Here is a 21,090-nt window from a genome sequence, read left to right as displayed (position 1 = left end):
TCCAAGATCTCCTCTCCTCTCTGTCTCTCCCTCTGTGTGTACAGCCGGCTTGAGTGTGCAAACAGGCGTGACTGCATCATAAAACAGCCCAAAACTCCAGCGCACCAACGGCTGGTACAGCTGTTTAGCATAACAAGCCTCTGTTTACTCGCATACAGAGCAGGCCGTGGCTGGGAATGCGGGCCGGACGCCAACTCTGGGGGCTGAGCATGGTGATCCTCCAGCAACTCTCAGGCACTATTACGCCTGTGTTTTTATTTTTTTATTAACATTATCATTATTATTATTTTTTGTGTGCTTGCTGTGTGCTTTAATGGAGGTTAAAGTTTCTCTGGTGTGGAAAGAGGCAGGCGTTCCCTTGGCGACCTATTACACCACCTCCTAAGCAACCCACCCCACACCTTGGATGGGGAAATAACAAAGATTATATTTCACATGAAGACCCCGGGGCTAATTAGAATGAAAAGTGCACACTCGGAGGAAAATAAATAAAAGGGGAAAAAAACAAAAACAAAAAGGTCTGTTTACACCCCCACACGCAAAGAACTCGAGACCAAAGATAAAGGGAGAGAGGGGTGGGTGTAGAAGAGCACAGTTAAAAGGAGTAGAGGGCAAAGGATGGAGAACTGACTGGGCATCTGGGTTGGGCGGGAGTGGTTCTAAAGTTCTAATGAGGACCTGGAGACGTGCAGGGGTGGAAAAGTCTGGCTTGGCTTCAGAAAGTAAAAGTCCTACCATTTATTGGTTTTACCTGTGCACTTAGCTAAGATAATTTTACTAAGTCGCTCATCTACCTGGTTGAAGAGAATAGAATCAGCAGGTTTAAGTGAATGGTTGGAAAAGATATGTGGTAAGACGTTTAAAGCCTTTAAAGCTTAAATAAGACGGTGATTTTTTTCTTATCTTTGTCATTATAGATAAGACATATACAGTACATACATACAGCACATATACCTATAGTGCATAAACACATTCAAAATGACAATGAGGAAGCCACCAAGCTGGACCACAGCCATGATGGAGCCTGCCTGGTTACAGCTATATTGCATGCCATGCTTCACTGCAACAGTAGAGGTCTTCTTTCAACATAGCATAGCGTAGCAAATAAATAAATTTTGGCCTCTTTTCAGCACGCGGTGACACTGCAATTCATGGAAATTTCCACACGAATATTAGTTGTCTAAGCAGCATTGGAATATTTTTTTTGTTATGTGCTAAATATGTTGAGAACATCTAATGGTTCCTTCTGCAAGCTGGCAGTGCCTCCAGGTGAGAAGGCTAATCATTTGTAGAACCAGCCATATGGAAAGTCAGATCAAAAACACATGACCGACTCAGATCCGCATGCTGAAAAGGCAAAGCCGCCCACTTGCGGCTCTTGCCACCATCAACAAAAATAAAAGACTCCCTACATCTCATCTCAGTACTTGCGAAGTAACACAAAACACCTTTTTTTGGTTATTTTGGTTGTTCAGATGTTCACTTTCCTAAATCTGCTCTCATGATGTTATCATGGTAGAAAGGGCAACATTACATTAGTAGAGGTGCTTGGAGGAAGCATCCGGCTGGTGTAAGTAAACATTCCCCTGAACATATTCCCGAGCTGCTGCCTATTTGCTTCCCTGTTTTCCTTCGCTCTTTGACTCAGTCCAGTCCATGTATGCCTTTTGGACTATTTTGTAGTCTTTCTGTTCTATTGCAAAGTGAGTTTAGAGTCCCTATTTTAAATGACGGCCAAAGCACAAAGTCACTCACAGAGCAAAGTGCATGAAGTGAGTACGGTCACAAATATGTGATTAGAATGTCCGCGAACCGAGAGTTCCGCCCCATGATGCGACAATTACCCTCAGAAATTTTCCCCATAGACTGTATAAAGAACACTGAAACTATAGATTGTTTGCGTAGAATTCTAGAAGGAACCCGGAAAATCATTCACTCCTCAACAGGTTAAAGTTATCATGTGGGAGCATTGAGCTGAGCCACCAATGTTTGTGCCGAGGATCTTATTCATCGTATTAAATTAGCAAATAGATTTGGCCTCATTATTAAATTAGTTTTAGTCTATTAGACTATTAGACTTTAGCCTTGCAACTTTGCCCATTTAAATTAGGCCCTAGGTCTTATTCATACGTCTCACTTAACTGTATGAATGTGTAGAAGTTGTTCATTTTCGGACCACATTACCATTCACAGTGCTCATATGATACACCTAATTTATGTTCCATGAAATGCAGTCATGCTGGGAGAAGTTAGGCTCAACATTTCACCCAATAAAATACATTTCTTTGTGTGTGTGTGTGTGTGTATACATGTGTGTGTGTGTGTGTGTGTGTGTGTGTGTGTGCATGTGTGTGTGTCTCAGAAGTAAAAAAAGACTGCTCTCCTACTGAGGTGTGTGGTGGAAGACAGCTTTCAGGGCAAAATAAAACTGCATTGAACCTGATAAGGAGGCATACAATGGGTCCATTCAGTCAGTCAGCAGATCTTATTCAGGCTTCTGTGCTGTGCGTGTGTGTGTGTGTGTGTGTGTGTGTGTGTGTGTGTGTGTGTGTGTGTGTGTGTGTGTGTGTGTTTGTGTGCTGATATGACCAGCACATTCACTGGGCTAACTCACACACTTCCTCAGACACACACCTGTGCCTTAGGCATCTGAGGGCATCCACGCTTAAATACACACACACAAAGCACACACACACACACAAACACACACACACACACAGACACACCCACACACACCCACCCACACACACACACACACACACCACTCTCTCTCTTACTGGCAAAGGAAAAAAGTCCTATGAACATTGTTATGTCTGTGCAATATTGATGAACACAATGCAGGTTATGGGTAATTTATATGTTTATACTTAACATGCTTTGGTGTTTAGCTTAAATCAGCACCAGCTGGTGCGTGAAAACAACCGCAAAGGGAGACGTAAGCCATAAACAAGCCTTAAATCATAGGACATGTCATCCCACCTGTAGCCTCCATCTATGCCACACGGATTAGCCATAAAGCCCAGAAAGTACTAGGTGACCCCTCCCACCCTGCCAGGTACCTTTTCCAACTACTGCCCTCTAAAGTCCAAAGTCTCAGGGGTAGAACATCTCGTTTCTGCAACAGTACTTACCCTGCCACTATTAGGCTCCTTAATGCTCAGACACCTTTCAGAGCAAATCTGTACTAAATGACCTCTTTCATATGCACTTTATAGACTGCACAAGACACTTTATGGGAAGGTTTTACTGCTTTTTACTGGTTTGAATGCTTGTCTATGTGATTGTCTTTCATGTTCTGTATGTGTCTTTCATGTTCTGTATGTTGTTGTCTGTCCTGTGTATTGTCTTGTATTTTTTTTAACTGGAATGGCACCAAGACAAATTCCAATCAACTTTTGTTGACATGGCAATAAATTATTGAATTGAATTGAATGAATGAATTAAACAAAATGTCAGTGTTGTAGAGAAGAAAATAAAGAAAAGTTTTCTCTCTCGGCGGCATTTGGCAGGAGCTTGTCACTGAAAACAACTAAACCACCTCTTGGTGTATATATGATTTTATTTCCGTTTTTTCCGCTTTGTAGTTTTACCGTTTTGCATCAAATAGCCCCAAGCTCAGACGTAGAGAAAGACCAGAGAAATATGGCCAGCCTCTTAGTGTACCCTCAGTGCAGACTCACAGTTTTCTCGTCCTCCTCAGAGTTCTCAGAGATACGTTATGTCATTTCGGTCCTCACACTTTGTGACAGCCATATATGAGTCTTAGGCTGATAACTAGATGACTCTCTTCCCCTTAGTCCCCTTCAGACTAGCTACTACACAGACAAGTGGCTGTCAAAGCAGCTGTCCCTTCCTCCAGTGTGTGTGTGTGTGTGTGTGTGTGTGTGTGTGTGTGTGTGTGTGTGTTTGTGTGTGTTTGTAGGTGTTAATCTATACAATTTTGTGTATGTTTATGATGTACAGTAGGGTTCTGACCTGAGCATCATGTTTGTGTATGTGTATGTGTGTGTGTGTGTGTGTGTGTGTGTGTGCGTGCGTGTGTGTGTGTGTGTGTGTGTGTGTGTGTGTGTTTTAGAGAGACATTGACACTTGAAAGTATTCTATTCTAGGGAGACGCATGAATATGTGCCTTCTGTTTGTTCTCTGTATACATTACAGAAAAAAATATATATGTTTGTGTAGATGTGCATCTGTGAGTGATGCATATATGTCATGCGCACTGACAGAGACACTAACAGCTTGCCAGGGGAGGACACAAGGGGTTGCATGTGATGCCTCTGTGTGTCCTGACACATTTTTACCTTTGTATGTGTGTGTGTGTGTGTGTGTGTGTGTGTGTGTTTATATCGAGAGGCGCTGACAGGAGCGCACGCGGCGCCACTGACAGCTCCAGGTGGGAGGAGTAAGGCGGGAGCACGAGCGAGATCTCATCTGACGTCGCGGCCTGCTGCGCTCTGAGTGCACAGGTGTACGATGAGCTGTCATCCGCCACCCTCTCAGGCAGAAACAACGGCCTATTGCGCTAACACCTCCGTTAGCCGCTAATGACGGACGCTAAACTGCTACGCGGGCTTCCTGCATCTAGATGAATGGCAGTCGTATCTGGTGGAGGAGATGATCACTTTTGTGCCAGTGCCTTTTCCAACCTCGCTTGCTATCTGGGTTACGGAATGGCTTCCAGTTGGCAACCTCACAGAGACACGAGCACTGGCTTCTTAGTTGGAGGCAGAACAGAAAGAAGCCCATTTTTAAGAGTTCTAAGGCAACCAGAACAATGAACTGAAAAGATAGAAGACTAATTGTGTGAATCACTTTCCAACAATTTAATAAAAAAAAAAAAAAAAAAGATTCTTGGTACAAGATGGAAAACGTTGGTGGAGGTATGGTAAACTGTTTTAGCCACTTGGCAGTGGGATTTCTTTTACCCCAGTTGATGAGTAGAATTTGAATATGGATTGCTCCAGCACAGGGAGGTGGCTTTAGGAATTGATTATGTGCAAGAGTCTCCTTATCTGCACTGGCATTTGTTTGAGGCTTCCATTATTAACAGGGACCGGGATTTGACCCAAGTGTCAAGACACCTAAAGTGTCTGAAATGGGATGCACTTCGTCCTCTCTCTCTCTCTTGCATGCGCACTCTCTTCCCCCCCCCCTCTCTCTCTCTCTCTATCTCTCCCTCTCTCCTCCAACCACCTCTCTCCATTCCACCTTTTCTGCTGGATCAACGCAAAATGTCAATCCTCTTGCAATAAAATGTTACCTCTGCAGAATTTACATGAGTAAATGTCAATAATCCCGCTCAGTTTCAGCCAGCATTTCGGAAAACAAGCACTCTCTCTTTCTCTCCCTCCCTCTCTCTCTCTCTCTCTCTCTCCTGGCGGGAGACTAAGACTTTGTGGGAGGCGATGCTCGATAAAGGACGTCAATCAACCTCTCTGGAGGTAAGAGGCCGATGATCATCATTGTGTGGCTCCCCTGAACACCTCATAAATACCGATCCAGCACATTTTAATGCACTCCACAATACAGCCCCCACAATCAATGGGAGTTTGTCAAAGCTTTAGGTGAAACATACACTCTAGGTTCTTTGCTTTACAACCATTCCATCAGACGGGGGTTGAGTACTGTATAAGAAAAAGCCTGTGACTGGATGTAAGATTTATTTTCAATTGCAATGCCTGTGGATCTTGTTATGCTATTTTAAAAGCATTGATGCAATATGGATTACATAGTGGATGCTTTGAAACTCTGAAAACATAAATAATTCTGTTAACTGTTAAAAAAATCTTTGTATTTCATGGAAGTTGATGTCTCTCCTGATATCTCTAGCTGAAACAGGTGAGAGTGCGTTCACAGCAGGTCACGTACACACATGCCTGAGGCATGATGGAAAATAAGGACAAACCGGTTCTGCCGTCGCCCATGACATATTAACCAGCGTTGCCGTAAAATGATGCGCCACTTCCTCTAACATCACTGTGGTGACTCAGACCCCCCCCCCCCCCCCCCAATGCAATTATCTATGAGTCTGAGACTATGGCAGTGATACTAATGTGCCTCAACCTGCCTTCAGGGCTCATAGAGAACGGGAGAGAGTTGTGGACAGTATCTACAGACAGCGCCCTGCATACAAAGAAGGAGACAAAGCAGGGGTCCCACTGAGACAAAGTGACAGATGACACGACTGTGTGTGCCTTCCGACAGGCAGACAGGTGCTGCTCAGTGACGCTGCACACATCGGGGACTTAAGATCCAACACGACAATGCTTCCTGATAACGGCGGCCAGCAGTGAGGGTACTTCTCAAAATCACTGAATTGAGATTTGCTATTTCTGTCTTTGGTTTTACATTAGCATGCGTGGCTCTTCGCAGCCCTTCAAATAGGGTGGAACGAGAGAGACAGAGAGAGTGGGAGAAAGCAAGAGGGAACAAAAAAAAAAAAAAATGGAGAGAGAGAGAGAGAGAGAGAGCAACTACATAAGACTGTGCCTCTGAAGAAATCTTCAAATGCAAACATCACTAAATCATTAATAAGCTCCCCGGTCCCAGCAGAGCTGGAGTGAGTCTGTGGCTGTTTGGCCCTACTCCACTCCTCTCCTTTCCTCTCCTCTCCTCTCCTCTCCTCTCCTTTCCTTTCCTCTCTCTCCTCTCCTCTCCTCTCCTTTCCTTTCCTCTCTCTCCTCTCCTCTCCTCTCCTTTCCTCTCCTCTCCTCTCCTCTCCTCCGGGTTTCACTCTCTGCCCCTAATCTGTGAGCAGGATACCTCAGCACTTTTGCTTGTTTCAGCCAACGAGAGAGAGAGGGGGGAGATGGGACCCGTCACGAGGTGACCAATCCAATCAGACTTCCCAATCCCCGGAATCTGACGGCGAAATCCTGACCCCGCGCCTCCATTAGCGACTCTGATCCATGTAGGTAATTGGAAGGATCCGAGGCTTATCTACATAACCCCCCCGCCTTACACCGCACTCCTCATCTCTCTATCCTTCTCTTCTCCATCCCCCCTGTTTTTTTCTATTCGTGTGCTTTTTCAGTTGTGCTGAGAGAGAGAGAGAGAGAGAGAGAGAGAGAGAGAGAAAGAGAGAGACAGAGAGAGAGAGAGAGATAGAGACATCGAGAGAGAGAGAGAGAGAGAGAGAGAGAGAGAGAGAGATAGAGACATCGAGAGAGAGAGAGAGAGAGAGAGAGAGAGAGAGAGACATCGAGAGAGAGGGAGGAGATTTCTAAGAAAGGGACAGAGGTAGAGTAACTGTTACTGGGCGTCATTTTGCTGATGGCTGCAGGATTGTACCACAAGAATACAGTACCAACTGTATTGCTGTAATAAGCATTTGCCTGCAGTTGAGCATCCTAGTGGCATTGTGTTGTTGTGATGGAAATATCAATGCCTCTCCTTATGCTTTCAGCTAAAAGAATTCAAGTGTGTTTTTAAATCTGGATGTCTCACAGACGTCTCCACCTCCTCATTGTCTTCCTCTAATTCCCTCAAGAGAGAGCGCTGAGGCTGATCACCAAAGTGCACTAGGCAGTTAAGAGGGAGAGAGAAAGACTTAAAAAGAGAAACATGTCGAGGGAAGAAAGCCCTCTCCAGGTACCAATCAGAACGGTCTTTTACTTGCTCTTCAGCTTGTAAACTACTCCGAAAAACACGCTCAAACTTTTTATTAGTGGTCTTGTCGATGAGACACAACACCCTGAGAGGGTTGCTGAAGCAGTGGTGGAGTGTGTGTGTGTGTGTCTGTGTATGTGTGTGTGTGTGTGTTTGTGTTTGTGTGTTCAGGACTATGCCACATGAGGTTGTTTCGCTGCTGGCAACAGCTGGCCTGTTAGGTCAGAACACTCAGTGGAAAGATTTCAGCGTGGCGAAGACACGGAGAGGAGAAAAACATCAGCAGTATTGAGGGTTTAAAAGAAAAAGAAAAAAATGAAAAATGAAATGGGCTCTTTTTTGAATGTAGAAGCTAAAAAAGAAATTGAGAGAAGGGTAGAGATGGGTTGAAAGAACAAGAGAGAGACAGAGAGAGAGAGAGAGAGAGAGAGAGAGAGAGAGAGAGAGAGAGAGAGAGAGAGAGAGAGAGAGAGAATGAAAGAAAGAGAGAGGCAGAGAGAAAGAAAGAGAGAGAGCAAGTCGGAGAAAGAAATCAAGAGATGAGGGTTCGGGACAGTGAGAAAAGTAGAGAGAGAGAGAGGGAGAGAAAGAGAGAGGGAGGAGAGGAAGTCAGCAGGACCCAGAGCTGTTCTAATGAGGCCAGGAGAGCACTGTTTGCTCAGCAGGAGAGTGCCGCTCATTGGTGTGTGTATGTGTGTGCGTGTGTACAGTACGTGTGTGTGTGTGTGTGTGTGTGTGTGTGTGTGTGTGTGTGTGTGTGTACGTGTGTGTGTGTGTGTGTGTGTGTGTGGCACAGAGGTGGTATAAGCTCCAGCTGATTGGATATCTACTGCTGTGCGGAGTCCCATGAGGGCCCTCAAGAATATGCAAATATGGAATGCAGAGAAAGAAGAAGAGGAAGAAGAGGAAGAAGAAGAGGAGGAAGAAGAGGAGGAAGAAGAGAAAAAGAAAAAAGACTCAATAACTCCCCCCACCATTTGCTGACTAAGTCACCATGGCACCCGGAGACAACAACAGTGCAGAAAAAACAAGATGGCCACTACTGACTGATGCCATAAGGAGGGGAAGAGAGGCTTCCTCATAATTTGCCATTAAAGGTCACATGCAGCAATACTCATCTTCTTTGTTACACAAAACTTTGGTTAACATGAATAACATACATGCTGAGTACATGCCACAGCAACTGGTCCACACTCCATAATAATGGAAATGCATGCCTGAGTCAAGTGTCGAAGCCAATAGGCTGTGTGTGAACCTGCTTGGGAGAGAGGGAAGACGCTCTGAAGAGATCTGTCTGTATTTGTTTGCTTGTTACATTTCAAAATGGCTAACTTTAACAAAAACAAAAACAAAAAAGGAGAGTTGGGGGGGGGGTAGTCTCCTATCGCTGACTCCTAATCTTTAATTCACATCTAGCACAACAGTGCGAGACGGATATTGACAGCTGTTATGCCACTCGCAGCAACTGTGACACAAACAAGGCCATTTTGGCTCTGAGCAAACACAGGTTGATGTGCCTATGACAGATGTGGGATCTCTGTCAGTGACCGTGCTCTTCTGGCCAGCCTGACAACTGTGTGTGCACTGCTGGGTGGCACAACCCCGCCCCTAGACCTCTGGTTGTTACTCCTGTTGAGTATCTCTGTGAGTCTGGGTTGGGAACAGATTGTCTACTCTGGTTTATCACTCCCCGTCAAAAAGCTAATATGAAGAAAGACAACGAGAGAGAGAGAGAAGAGGAAATAATGTATGGAGAGAGAGAGAGAGAGAGAGAGAGAGAGAGAGAGAGAGAGAGAGAGAGAGGACCAGATCATCTGTAGTACCATGCGGTCTCCATCCTTCTTTCACTGCTCATTAAAATGCATCCCAAATCTAATTATTCCATTAATATACTATTCCGTAATGGATTGGCAAAGTGGAGACAAGAGGAAGAAAGGGCAGCTGAGGAGAGAGGAGAGGAGGTGTGTGTGTGTGTGTGTGTGTGTGTGTGTGTGTGTGTGTGTGTGTGTGTGTGTGTGTGTGTGTGTGTGTGTGTGTGTGTGTGTGTGTGTGTGTGTGTGCGCGTGTGTGTGTGGGTGAAGCATAGCGCAGAGCATCGTCAAATTTCACAGATGCCTGGTTTAGCCGGCGAGAGTCGATTTTTTTAATTGCGGGGAAAGTCCCGACAGTTCATCTGCAGGCTTTAAATACATCTTCCTAATGCACAACCTCTCCCTCTGGTGGTCTCAGCAGGTCTCTCTATCTCTCTGTCTCTCTCTGTCCCTCCCTCCCTCTCTCTCTCTCTATCTCTCTCTCTATTTCTGCATGCGCGGCGAAGGCCAATGCCCTGGAAGAAGAGTCACCCTGTGACATCCTGCCAGCGAGACTGGGACAACCAGTGACAGCAGGAGCATGTCTACAGGGAGAATGAGTCGCACAGCCATAGGGTCTGTGTGTGTCTGTGTGTGTGACGTGCGTGTGTGTGTGTGTTCCAACGCTAGTGTGTGTGTGTGTGTGTGTGTGTGTGTGTGTATGAGTCAGAGACAAAGAGAGAGAGAGAGATAAAGAAAGGAAGACAGACAGACAGAATGTGTCTGTTTGAGGGCAAGTATGTGTGTGGCATGATATATGAGTGAACATGTAATTGAGAGGACAGAGAAAGAGAAGAGTTCATGTGTATGTGAGTGTGTGTGTAGTACTCAAAATGTGAGAGGGTGGCTTGAATGTGTGTGTACTGCCTGATTCATGTACATCTCTGAACCGACATCTCTTCATGTTTATGTGTGTGTGTGTGTGTGTGTGTGTGTGTTACTCAAAGTGTGAGAGGGTGACTTGAATGTGTCTGTGTGTCTGTACTGTTTGCCTGATTCATGTGCATGCATGTGCAGGTGCAAGACAAAAACATGAAACCGACATCTCTTCATGTGTTTATGTATGTTTGTGTGTGTGTGTGTGTGTGTGTGTGTGTGTGTGTGTGTGTGTTTGTGTGTGTAACTGTGTGTGTGTGTGGGCGTGAGACACTGCCGTGGGGTCGGTAAGGGTGAGTCTGTCACCAAAGGAGCTCTCGGGCTTCCAAAGCGCTTGCCTTGATTAATAGGCACCATTAACTTTGTGCCCAAAACTCCAGGTGATAAAGCGGCCCTGTCTGTCTCTCGCTCTTGGCTTATCAATTTACAGCACACGGGTCACATGACAGGGTCACAGAGGTCACGCCCTGAACAGGCAGGACAAGGTGACAGGGAATTGTGGGAAATGGAGTCCTTTTTCTGAGTGTGAAGGTGAAGAGTATAAATCTAAAAACTCCTTCCACAAAGGACTGGATGTGGTGCTTATCTTCCTGTGTAAATAATTACACCTGAGCCTAATTAATACAGAGAGGCTTATTTTGTCTAAAGGTCTTATGCATTGTGTGTATATTTGGTCTTTCATTATCTTAAGTGTGGACATAAAACTAGCGTTGGAACTGACCATAACAAGATAAACAACAAGCTGCTGCTTAATCAACATAGGCAAGCTGCTGTTTTAACAACTTTTGGGGCTGCTCATCTAATATTGTTCACACAAATTTGATCTGACCCAGCTGCCATTCTAACATAAAATGGATATTTGGTTATTTGACTAAAAACTGGTATTTTACACCTAAAAACATCAACCTGAAACCACAAGCATTATATGCGTAACTAGTAACATATCAAAACCCTGTCTTCTTTCCCCCACCTCCTGGAGGTACGAAATCTCTTATGACTTGCCAGTCAAATTGAATCCAATTTCAGCTATAAGTACGCACTTTAGCAGTCTATTCCAACTGCTCATTTGAATCATCAGTCACTATGAGGAGGCCGTGAGAGGGAGCGGGAACCACAAGAGCTAGCTCCATTAGCATCCATCTTATTAGCGGCCGCCACCTGTCTGCGCACTCCCTTAGACGAATTCTGTTGCGGAGTCGCACTCCAAGAATAAGGAGCGCAATGGGGGGTCTTTGGATGGTAGAGTGTGAAAAGACTCACGGTCTTTAACATGGAAGAGAGAAAGAGCAGCTGGTAAAAGTGTGAATCTAAAAAAAGTTTCCTCTATGTGACGTTGGGAGAGCCTCCTCTCTCTCTCTCTCTCTCTCTCTCTCTCTCTCTCTCTCTCTCTCTCTCGGTTTCTTTTTCTCTCTCCCCATATATTAATGTCAAAATGTTTTCATCATCCATCCATATGAGCACTGAAGATCTTTGAGATTGAGATCATGTCAGAGTGTCACTCTTAATGTTATGATGAGAATACCTCTCTCTCTTATCCATGTTCTCACAGATGCAATATTAATTTGATATTAAATAAATAAATAAAGGGGTCTGAAAAATAGTCTGAAAATGTCAGTGTTGATTTCAACCAAGTAAAACTGAGTCGATGGAGCCAATCCATCAGTGTGACTTTCTTTTTTTAGAGGGTGTTTGTGTGGGCGCTCGCACATGTGTACTGTATGCAATCTGTGAATTCTCCCTAGAAGAGTCTAGAACAGTCCAGATGGTGTGACCTAGAGTGTGAGGGGAAGTTGTGACTCAGGGGGCCGAGCAGGCGTCCAGGGGGTTTTGGGGTGTGTAGTGAGGTTCCTGGGGTGGGTTAGCCTCCTGCCCGGGCTCCTGGAGGTCACCTGACCGAGACCCCCCGACCCTCCCACTGACCCCCGCAGCTAGCAGAGGAGGTTCTGGCTGTTGGCCTCCACTGCTGAGAGTATCTTATAGCTCCCTCTGAGTTCCAGCTGGTTCAAAGGCGACGCACATTTATTAAAAAGGACTGTTTCAAGTGGTTCAAAACTTGCATAGTAAACCAGCTGAATTCATATGCTGATGCATACTGATGAAGTATGTCTTCAGCGGAAAAAAAAACATCCACATGCATGTGTGTTTTACTTTCAAGCAGAATAAAACAGGACCAATACATGTGAGATTGATCTGAATTGTATTCAATCAGAGCTAAATCACATTGCATTAGGGCTTAATCAGATCAGGGCGGTTTCAAACTGTATCAAATGATAACGTGTTCCGCTGTGATTAATTAGCATAAAACCATAGATCATTGATCAAGATGCATAATGAGTCATCTAAAAAGCACACACATGCACACACTTGCGCATACACGCGTGCACACTCACGCTCACACACACACACACACACACACACACACACACACACACACACACACACGGCCCAAGAATGTTCCTAAAGAAGGAGCGTATCAGAATTGAACTGATGCACTGGGAGTGATGACTGCCCAGTCCAACTCCAACCCCCACCATGGTTAATATGCGCACGCGCACGCGCACACACACACACACACACACACACACACACACACACACACACACACACACACACACACACACACACACACACACACACACACACACACACACACACACACACACACTCCCCCTGAAGTGGTAAGGAATGATCTGAATGATGCACCAAGCCACGCCCCTACCCACCCAACAGTAAAAGCACACAAAATATCTGGAGTAACTCAGCAAAATAGTGTAAATAGTAGACACCAATTGTACAATGTTGCTAAAAGTGTAATGTTAAATTGCAAACTGAGTAAAAAGAGTGAATTCTCTTTCAGTTTGGCCAACTTGGTGAATGGATGGGCTACATGCGTCAATAGCTTTTGAAATGGTTCAAGAATCACATTTAGTGTTCAAGCATTCAGAAAAACAAACTGTAATAGGCTCAAAATCTGTTATGCGTTGGCATTTACGTAATGTGCTACATACCAGTGATTCAGCTGTAAGCGAGTCTAAGAACTCCAAGAGCCACTTCAACCACTTCATCCCATCACTACGTGTTTATTGTGGCCACTGACAGACACTTCCAACCTTTTCCCAGGAAATGTCTACTCCTGCTTCTGTAGTTCAATATCACACCATACTGGTTTAGCCAAAGGAAGAGAGCATACACCCCAATCCGAGTCACCAAAGCTGCAGTTTGACCACAATGCGTAAGAGCCAGGCTCTTTGGTATGGCAGTCAGAGCGCAGGCCCAACCATAGTCCATCAAAACCAACTAAGCTGGGTTAGACTTTAGTTATGATTCCCATACAACTACACAAAGCAGGATATTCGTGTCACATTCAAGTGGGGGACATCATTCTGGTCCCGCAGTTAATTCAGGCCCATAAGGTTTCAATGAGATTTTTTAAAGCTAATAAGAGACATAATAAGAGACAAGTATATGGAGCGAAGTACTGGAGCAGAGTGAGAAAAGTCGGAAGAAACTGATGAATGTTCTGGAAGGAGATAAAACTGTTTTTAAAAAGATGATAAAGTGGAGATGGAAAGAGAAGGAATGAGAGTTAGGGTTGGAAAGGGTGGAAAAAAGAAAAAAGAGGGATTTGAAGAGCAGAGAGAGAGAGAGAGAGAGAGAGAGAGAGAGAGAGAGAGGAGGGAGGGAGAGAGAGAGAGAGAGAGAGAGAGAGAGAGAGAGAGAGAGAGAGAGAGAGAGAGAGAGAGAGAGAGAGAGAGAGAGAGAGAGAGAGAGAGAGAGAGAGGAGACAGGAGAGAAAAATGAAGCACTCCATGACAGCACGACAGCACACCAGCAATCCCACACTCCACGGGGGTCTCCGTATCAAAGCAAAGAGTGTGCAGTTCCCCCATTTTATGCTACGAGTGTGTGTGTGTGTGTGTGTGTGTGTGTATGTGTGTGTGTGTGTGTTTGGAGGACCAGCACAGGGAAGTCCAAAGCCCATAGACAGACAGCCGGGCCCCTTATACTAACAGCAGGTGGAGGGCCCTCCACTCAGGGGTGATTTACAGGGCCACTGCCTTGTAGATGGAGCCCGAGGCGAGAAATCAAACACGAGTGCTAATCGCTAACCTCCCACCGGCACGTCCACCTCTCAAACACACACACACACACACACAAAGACTCACACCCACAGATTCACACACACACACACACACACACACACACACACCACACACACACACACACACACAAACATCCCCAGATCAGGACCCCCAAGCTGGTAAACAATATCCACATGAGCTTGTCGGAGCATAGGACAAAGCACTGATTGACTGGTCTGATTGGGCCACTTATGTCAACGGCCACAGACTCTGTGGTTGGAGGAGAGAGACCGAAGGGGATTGGGTTGTTCTGACGGAGTTGATAGGGCTGTTAGCCAAGGCAAGCCACACACACACACACACACACACACACACTCCCACCTCGAGCCCTCAGGCCCATCGTCTGTGTGCACCTTACCTTAGCGATCTGGACACACCAGTTGAGCAGCAGCTGGGAGCCAATGTTGTCCTTGTGCTCGTGAACGTAGTCCAGCAGGCAGCCGTGCGGCATGAGCTGTGTGACCAGCTGGATGGTGGGGCTCAGGCACACGCCCAGCAGACGCACCAGGTGAGGGTGCTCCATACTGGCCATGATCAGGGCCTCCTGCTGGGCAGAGATAGGACCCGTGAGTCGGGGGTGTGGGGGGTGTGGGGGTGGAGAGGGTGGATGAGGAGGGAGAGAGAGACTGAGAGAAAGAGGGAGAGAGTGAGAGAGAGGGAAAAGGAGAGAGAGAAAGAGGGAGAGAGTGAGAGACAGAGGGAAAAGGAGAAAGAAAGAGGGAGATTGAAAGAGAGAGAGAGAAAAGGAGAGAAAGAGGGAGATTGAGAGAGAGAGAGAGGGAAAAGGAGAGAGAGAAAGGGAGAGAGTGAGAGATAGAGAAAGAGAAAGAAAGAAAGAGAGAGAGAGAAGGGAACAGGGGGGTATGGTTACATTCATCCCCGAAAGCAGACGTAGCGCTCCAACGAGTCTTTACACGGTGCTCAGCCAAGCTGGTAATGAATTTGCTCTCGAGCATAAGAGTGAAAGGCTTGGAGTGAACAATGCTGCACTGGAAGCTGGGTGTGTGTGATATGTGCGAAGGTGTGCACATGAGTGTGTGTGTGTGTGTGTGTGTGTGTGCGTGCGTGTGTGTGTGTGTGTGTGATAATAATGTGTACATGCATAGGTGATATCCGTGAAGGTGTGTATGTGTGTGTGTGTGTGTGTGTGTGTGTGTGTGTGTGTGTGTATGTGTGTGTGTGGTTTGAAAACATATTTCCCCTAAACAGTAAACAGCCCTTTGAAGAGCACAACAGAGCAATATTCAAGGAAACTGTGCCTCACCCTCCTCTAACCCAAAGTAAAAATGAAATATTTGCAAGGCTCCCTGCGGCTGATCAAAGCGCTTTCATGCACTTTGAGGAGGCCGGCCTGCATGAGGCCTGGGGTAACCCTCGGAGCAGACGCCCTTACTAGATCACAACCCTGGGTCACGGGGGCAGCTGGTAACGAGGTCCTCGCCATTCTATCATTCAGAGCGAAGCTACACTTGCCCCAGTGTTCGCAGTGGAGAGACATGTGTGGGCGGGGGGGTGGGGGGTTTAGTCCCGTCAGTGGCACTAAATGAAAGCCTGAATTGAGGTTGCCATTTCAAATCCCAGGGATAATATTATGAGGCATTGACAGTGTTGTGTGTGTCTGTGTGAGTGTGAGTGTGTGTGTTCGTGTGACTGTGTGTGTGTGTGTGTGTGTGTCTGTCTGTGCGTGTGTGAGTGTGTTTCTCTCATCTCTCTGAGAAGAGTTGACCTCCATTAAGGCCACCGACCCTGGCCATTCCTCAAACACACCAAACCTGCAGTCTGCACTTCGAGAGAGCCACAACTACAGCAAGTCTCGAGATTAGAGAAAGATGGAGATTATTTTCCAAATGCATTCCAGCCATACCAACAGTTTCCAAGTCAAGGGTGACTGCAAGCCTCAATTATGCAAATGGAAACATATGCAGAAATGTTAGGAGACAGACAGGAGGACAGAGAGAGAGAGAGAGAGAGAGAGAGAGAGAGAGAGATGCTTCTCTGTATTTATGTGTGTGCCTGAGTATGTGTGCATCTTTAGCATTTTAGTAGACTTACTATCTAACCTTTGCCCTCCTCTATCCCACCTGCACTGCAAGTAGTCAGCACTATATCTACATAACAACCCAGAACAACCTCACTACAGACTTTCTAGACATCATATTTTGACATCAGATTTTGGACAGAGAAAACACATTGTTTTAAAAGTAAGTCTGAGGCATTATTTTAAATGGCATTAGTGTCTTGTTTGCTTAACACTGGTGAGGTATCACAAGTAACACCTTGTGAGTTGCTGTCCTGTGTTACATTGATTTTGTCATTGAGTCAGCTAGTAGAAATCTTGTAGTAATCATGTTTTGCCAATTCAAATTTTTATTTGTTGAGGGTGTTTGATTGTTCCAAAATTTTGTTCATTTTGTTGCGTACATACAGTAAGGTAGTATTCATTTCATCAGCTTTGGTAACTTTGGAGTTATGTTTTCATATTTTCCTTTATTTGAAATAGACATTTACAAAGTAAAAATGCATATGGAACACATCTCAGGATCATCAGCTTCAGACTGTGAACAATGACAACAGCTTTAGCCAGGAGGAGAGGGAAAAACTCCAACACTTCCCAGGGCCTGCAGGCTCGGGCGCTCAGAAAAAAATAAATTTCAACAGTTCCTACAGGAGTGAGAAGAGCAGAGCTTCCCCCAAAGGAGCAATCACACAAGCGTCACCTCATTTCATTGCTATTCATTAGCATGTGCCTTGGGCTGGGAACACCTTTCGGCGTTCACACCTTCATCAGTGCATACATGTGGCGCTAGAATGCATTAGCCCGCTTCAGGGTAAGCATTTCCACTGATGATGCACAACATGTTATCAATATTAATTGTAAAGACACTATGATGATCACAATTATATCTTTAGACACAATGGCTGGTATAACACAACATTTTCTTCTTTTTTTCTTTCTTTCTTTCTTTTTTTTCTCTCTCCCCCTCTCTCTCCCCCTCTCTCTCTCTCTGCTTTCCATTCTCATTGTTCCAGTAAGGTTGAGGTGAGAGCGCTGCCAAGATCATGGGTTCAAATCCCAGAGAGCTCCGGCTCACTGATACATAAATGCATCAGTGTCAAATGCCAAGGCGAGTTGTTTTGGATGAAAGAATTGATTAAATGGTCGAATGCAAATGCTTTTTCTGCTTCTCACCAAATATCCATGGAGCCCAATCCTGGCTCACCCCTGGGGGTCCAGACACACATCCAAAAAAAAAAAAATTCCATGCAATTGACAAAAATCTTTGTATAGAAAAAAACTAAAGATCCAGCCTGAATACTTAATAGCTTAAACAGCATAAGGAAGAAAACATCAATTCGGATGGATGTCAAGAAAACCTGATACTGATCTCATGCTGCTCAAGTCAAGTCTAACATTTTCAAAGGCAAACATACTGTATTATGAAGACCATATATTGACTTGAGAGGATGCTGAACACTCTTCACTATGAGATAAACCTGTCTAAAGACTGAGATGTTTTTCTTTTTTTTTTACTCTGCAGGATTTAGGCAGAGCACAACTTCTGACACCGAAAGTGTCAGATAATGCATGGCAGTTTTATCAAAGGTCCTCGAATTTGTCTGACATTGATAGGGACACGTTGGCAGGCGTTCAGGCTTCCCATACAGCCCTCTGATGCTGCACCTTCCATCTGCCAGAGGGGAGAGTGGCAAAGCAGAGCCGGCAAAGAGGTCTCAGGTGTGCAAGCGCTGCTAAACGACGTAGGCTCTCAAGAAAAACAACCTGGGGGATCCTGGTGTGGGGCCCAGGGGAGCTCGTAGATAGAAAACACAAATTCTGAAAACATCCACATTACGCCGCTAGGAAATCTGTCAAGCAAAAAAAAGAGAGACTTTGTCTTCCGATAGGTTGCATCGGGAAGCAAAAGCATTTGTTGTTATTTTTTCCCCCGCAAGTTTTTTTTTAAAGACTCGCTCTACTGTGGCTGTTTAACTACATTTTAAATGCGCAGGCTTCGGTGAGAATAATTTGCAGAACAACAAATTGTTGTGTGGATAGAATCAATATCATCTGGCATTAATTGTGATGCAGGAAGCTTTGTTCAGATCACATGAGCATGTCTGTATTAGATTTCACTTTCCTCTCTGAACCATCTGGTGTAGTTTGTGGTAAAAAGTGAATCTTCATTTCGTTATTTGCGATCAAGAAATGAAAATAAGCTCTGATATAATCATGGATGACACATTAAGGGGACAAACAACAGGGGAGTTGCCGGCACGGAATGCCCCCATCAATTGCCTCTTAATTAGCATGTTATAGCAAGTGGTATCACATTTGTGCAACACATGTATCAAGCGACCAACTTAGCAGATTTGACTTGCAGTTGAACTCACTGAAGCGGAGGGATCCACATAACATGGAAGCTAAAATGTTGTGAATAAAGTGATATGCCATGGCAGATCTCCACCTCATTTGTCTCCAGAGGGTAACAAATCTAAATGTGTGTGTGTGTGTGTGTGTGTGTGTGTGTGTGTGTGTGTCTGCGTGTGTGTGTGTGTGTATCTCAGTAAGGAGAGTGAGAGAAGGAGGGAGAGAGAGAGAGAGAGAGCGTGACAGAGAGAAAGAAAAGTTGAAAGAGTGAGCGAGTGAGTGAAGGTGTGCATACCCATCATGACTAATGCTCCTTGCAGACGGGGACATTTCCTACTGTCCAATAATTCACCATAATGTCCTTTGTCAGGCTGTCACCATCAGTACATATTGAGTAGGGAGACAATCTCCTTCCCCTCCCCTCTCCTTTCCCCCATCTCTCTCTCCCTCTCTCTCTCCCTTTCTTTCTCACTATCTGTTTCTTTGCCCCATCTTCCCCCACCGTAGCCTGACGAGCCAGACCCACATCAAGATGTGGGGTCTGGGGACTCACCATTCGCAGTGCTCAGTCCAAAGGGGCGGGATAATCGGTTGTCTTTCAAATTCCCTCTGCACGCAATAGGACAGCGCTACAACTCATGAGTCCCATGCCTTTTCCCACCAGCGAAGCTAGTTGGCTAGTTCAAACTTTTGCAAACTTAAAAAAAAAAGCTTAACTCGTGCCACGCTGTTCGCCAACAGCAACATCCATCTTCTTTGTTTTCAAGTAGCAGGGAATTCACGCCAAACCGTTGCAACTCTGCCATCAATCATTATGTTAAGCCTGCCTACCGACTCTATACACGATGTGCTTGGCCTTATCGAAGTTTAAATTTTCCAGCTCGCAAGCCAACGGAGAGTTGCTAGACTAGGCTAGGGTGCGTCTAGATTTCTAGGTTACCCCCACTTCTCTCTGTTCCTCTTCTCTGTTGTTGGTGAAGCAGGAGGAGGTAGTAGTAGTAGTAGTCATGCCCGGGCTCTCTTTAAACAGCTCTCAAAACGCGCCCTCACGAGCGAGCGCTCATGGCCTTGATTGCTGATTGGCTGTCGGGCCCCGGGGCGGCAAGAGGGAAGATCTGTCAGCCGGCCCTCCCCAGTGGCCTGGGCTACACTGCCGACACCTGACACCCCATTAATGGCATCACATCGTCCACGTTTTTTGGCCATGAAGGGTGTGTTTGTGTGCACTCGTGCAGGATGTAGGGGTGTGTGAGCGTGAGAGAGAGAGAGAGGAAAGAGAGAGAGAGAGAGACAGAGAGAGAGAGAAAGAGAGCGGAAAAGAGAGAAAACCACAGAGAGAGCGACATAGGGGGGTAGAAAAAAGAAAAGAAAAATAAAGACATGTAAGAAAAGAATAAAAGAGGGAACAAAAGAGCAACAAGGGAGAGACGAGAGCGAAGGGCACCATTTTTTTTCTTTCTTTCTTTTTGTGTGGGGGACCCTCAATTAAGTTGGTCTGCAGAGCCTGTCTCTCCCTGTCAGCTCAAAGGCAAGTGAAGGTCTTTACCCCCCTCCCCTGGTCTTGTCCCACCCTTATCTCTCCAGTTGCCCCCCCCCCCGTGTCTGGTTTACAGCCCCCTGCTCTCCAGCGACAGCGAGAAGGACCGACACAAGAGCCTTCCTGCCCAGATTTATGGCTGCTGTTAAAAGGGAGTGCTTGACCCACTCTACGAGGTCCCTGTGAGTGGCCCGTGATATGTGTAACTTTTCTGAAGTGTGAAGGTATTATGAAGTGCACATATTGATTTGCCGAACGCTGTGAGCCGTGTGTATTAACCGTGTAAGGGATTCGGATGAGAATAAAAGAAGGATTTGAACAAAATTTCTTTCACAGCCTTGACTCTCACTTGCCTTTCCAAAACTGCCTTTTCAAACTATTCAAAATGGCAACCACAATTCAGCCTTCATTAAGTGCTCACAGTTGTAATAGTACATCCCCCAACATCCAACATTTCACTCATTCACACACACACACACACACACACACACACACACACACACACACACACACACAGATAGTGTAAGGACGCTGACTTACGTCCATGAACTCCACGTTGGCTTTGGGTCCTGTGGTCTCGTTGAGTACCTTGAGGGCCACTGGGATCTTCACCGTCTCTCCCTCGGGCACCCAGATGCCCTTTGGGACAAACACAGCAGCAGTAGCCGTAGCAGTGAGATCACAGCACACACACACGCACACACACAC

The 21,090-nt window shown here is 45.6% G+C and overlaps 1 protein-coding gene across 2 annotated transcripts in view; it reads right to left on the bottom strand.

Moving 5' to 3' along the window:
• The window catches only part of LOC121698748 (receptor tyrosine-protein kinase erbB-4-like), a 266,829-nt gene that overhangs the window by 16,080 nt on the left and 229,659 nt on the right, over window positions 1-21,090 (bottom strand). Inside the window, exons 19-20 of one of the 2 annotated variants that reach the window (XM_042081092.1) lie at window positions 20,923-21,021; window positions 14,835-15,023 (exon numbers count right to left, since the gene is read on the bottom strand). In XM_042081092.1, the coding sequence (XP_041937026.1) occupies window positions 14,835-15,023; window positions 20,923-21,021 (288 nt within the window). The remainder of the gene's footprint in view (window positions 1-14,834; window positions 15,024-20,922; window positions 21,022-21,090) is intronic. The other variant, XM_042081093.1, reaches the window with a different exon arrangement.

This window comes from Alosa sapidissima, chromosome 23, assembly GCF_018492685.1.
Source record: "Alosa sapidissima isolate fAloSap1 chromosome 23, fAloSap1.pri, whole genome shotgun sequence".
Taxonomy (NCBI): Eukaryota; Metazoa; Chordata; class Actinopteri; order Clupeiformes; family Clupeidae; genus Alosa; species Alosa sapidissima.
Note: the sequence above shows the minus strand (reverse complement) of the source record. Positions and strands in the feature narration are given on the sequence as shown.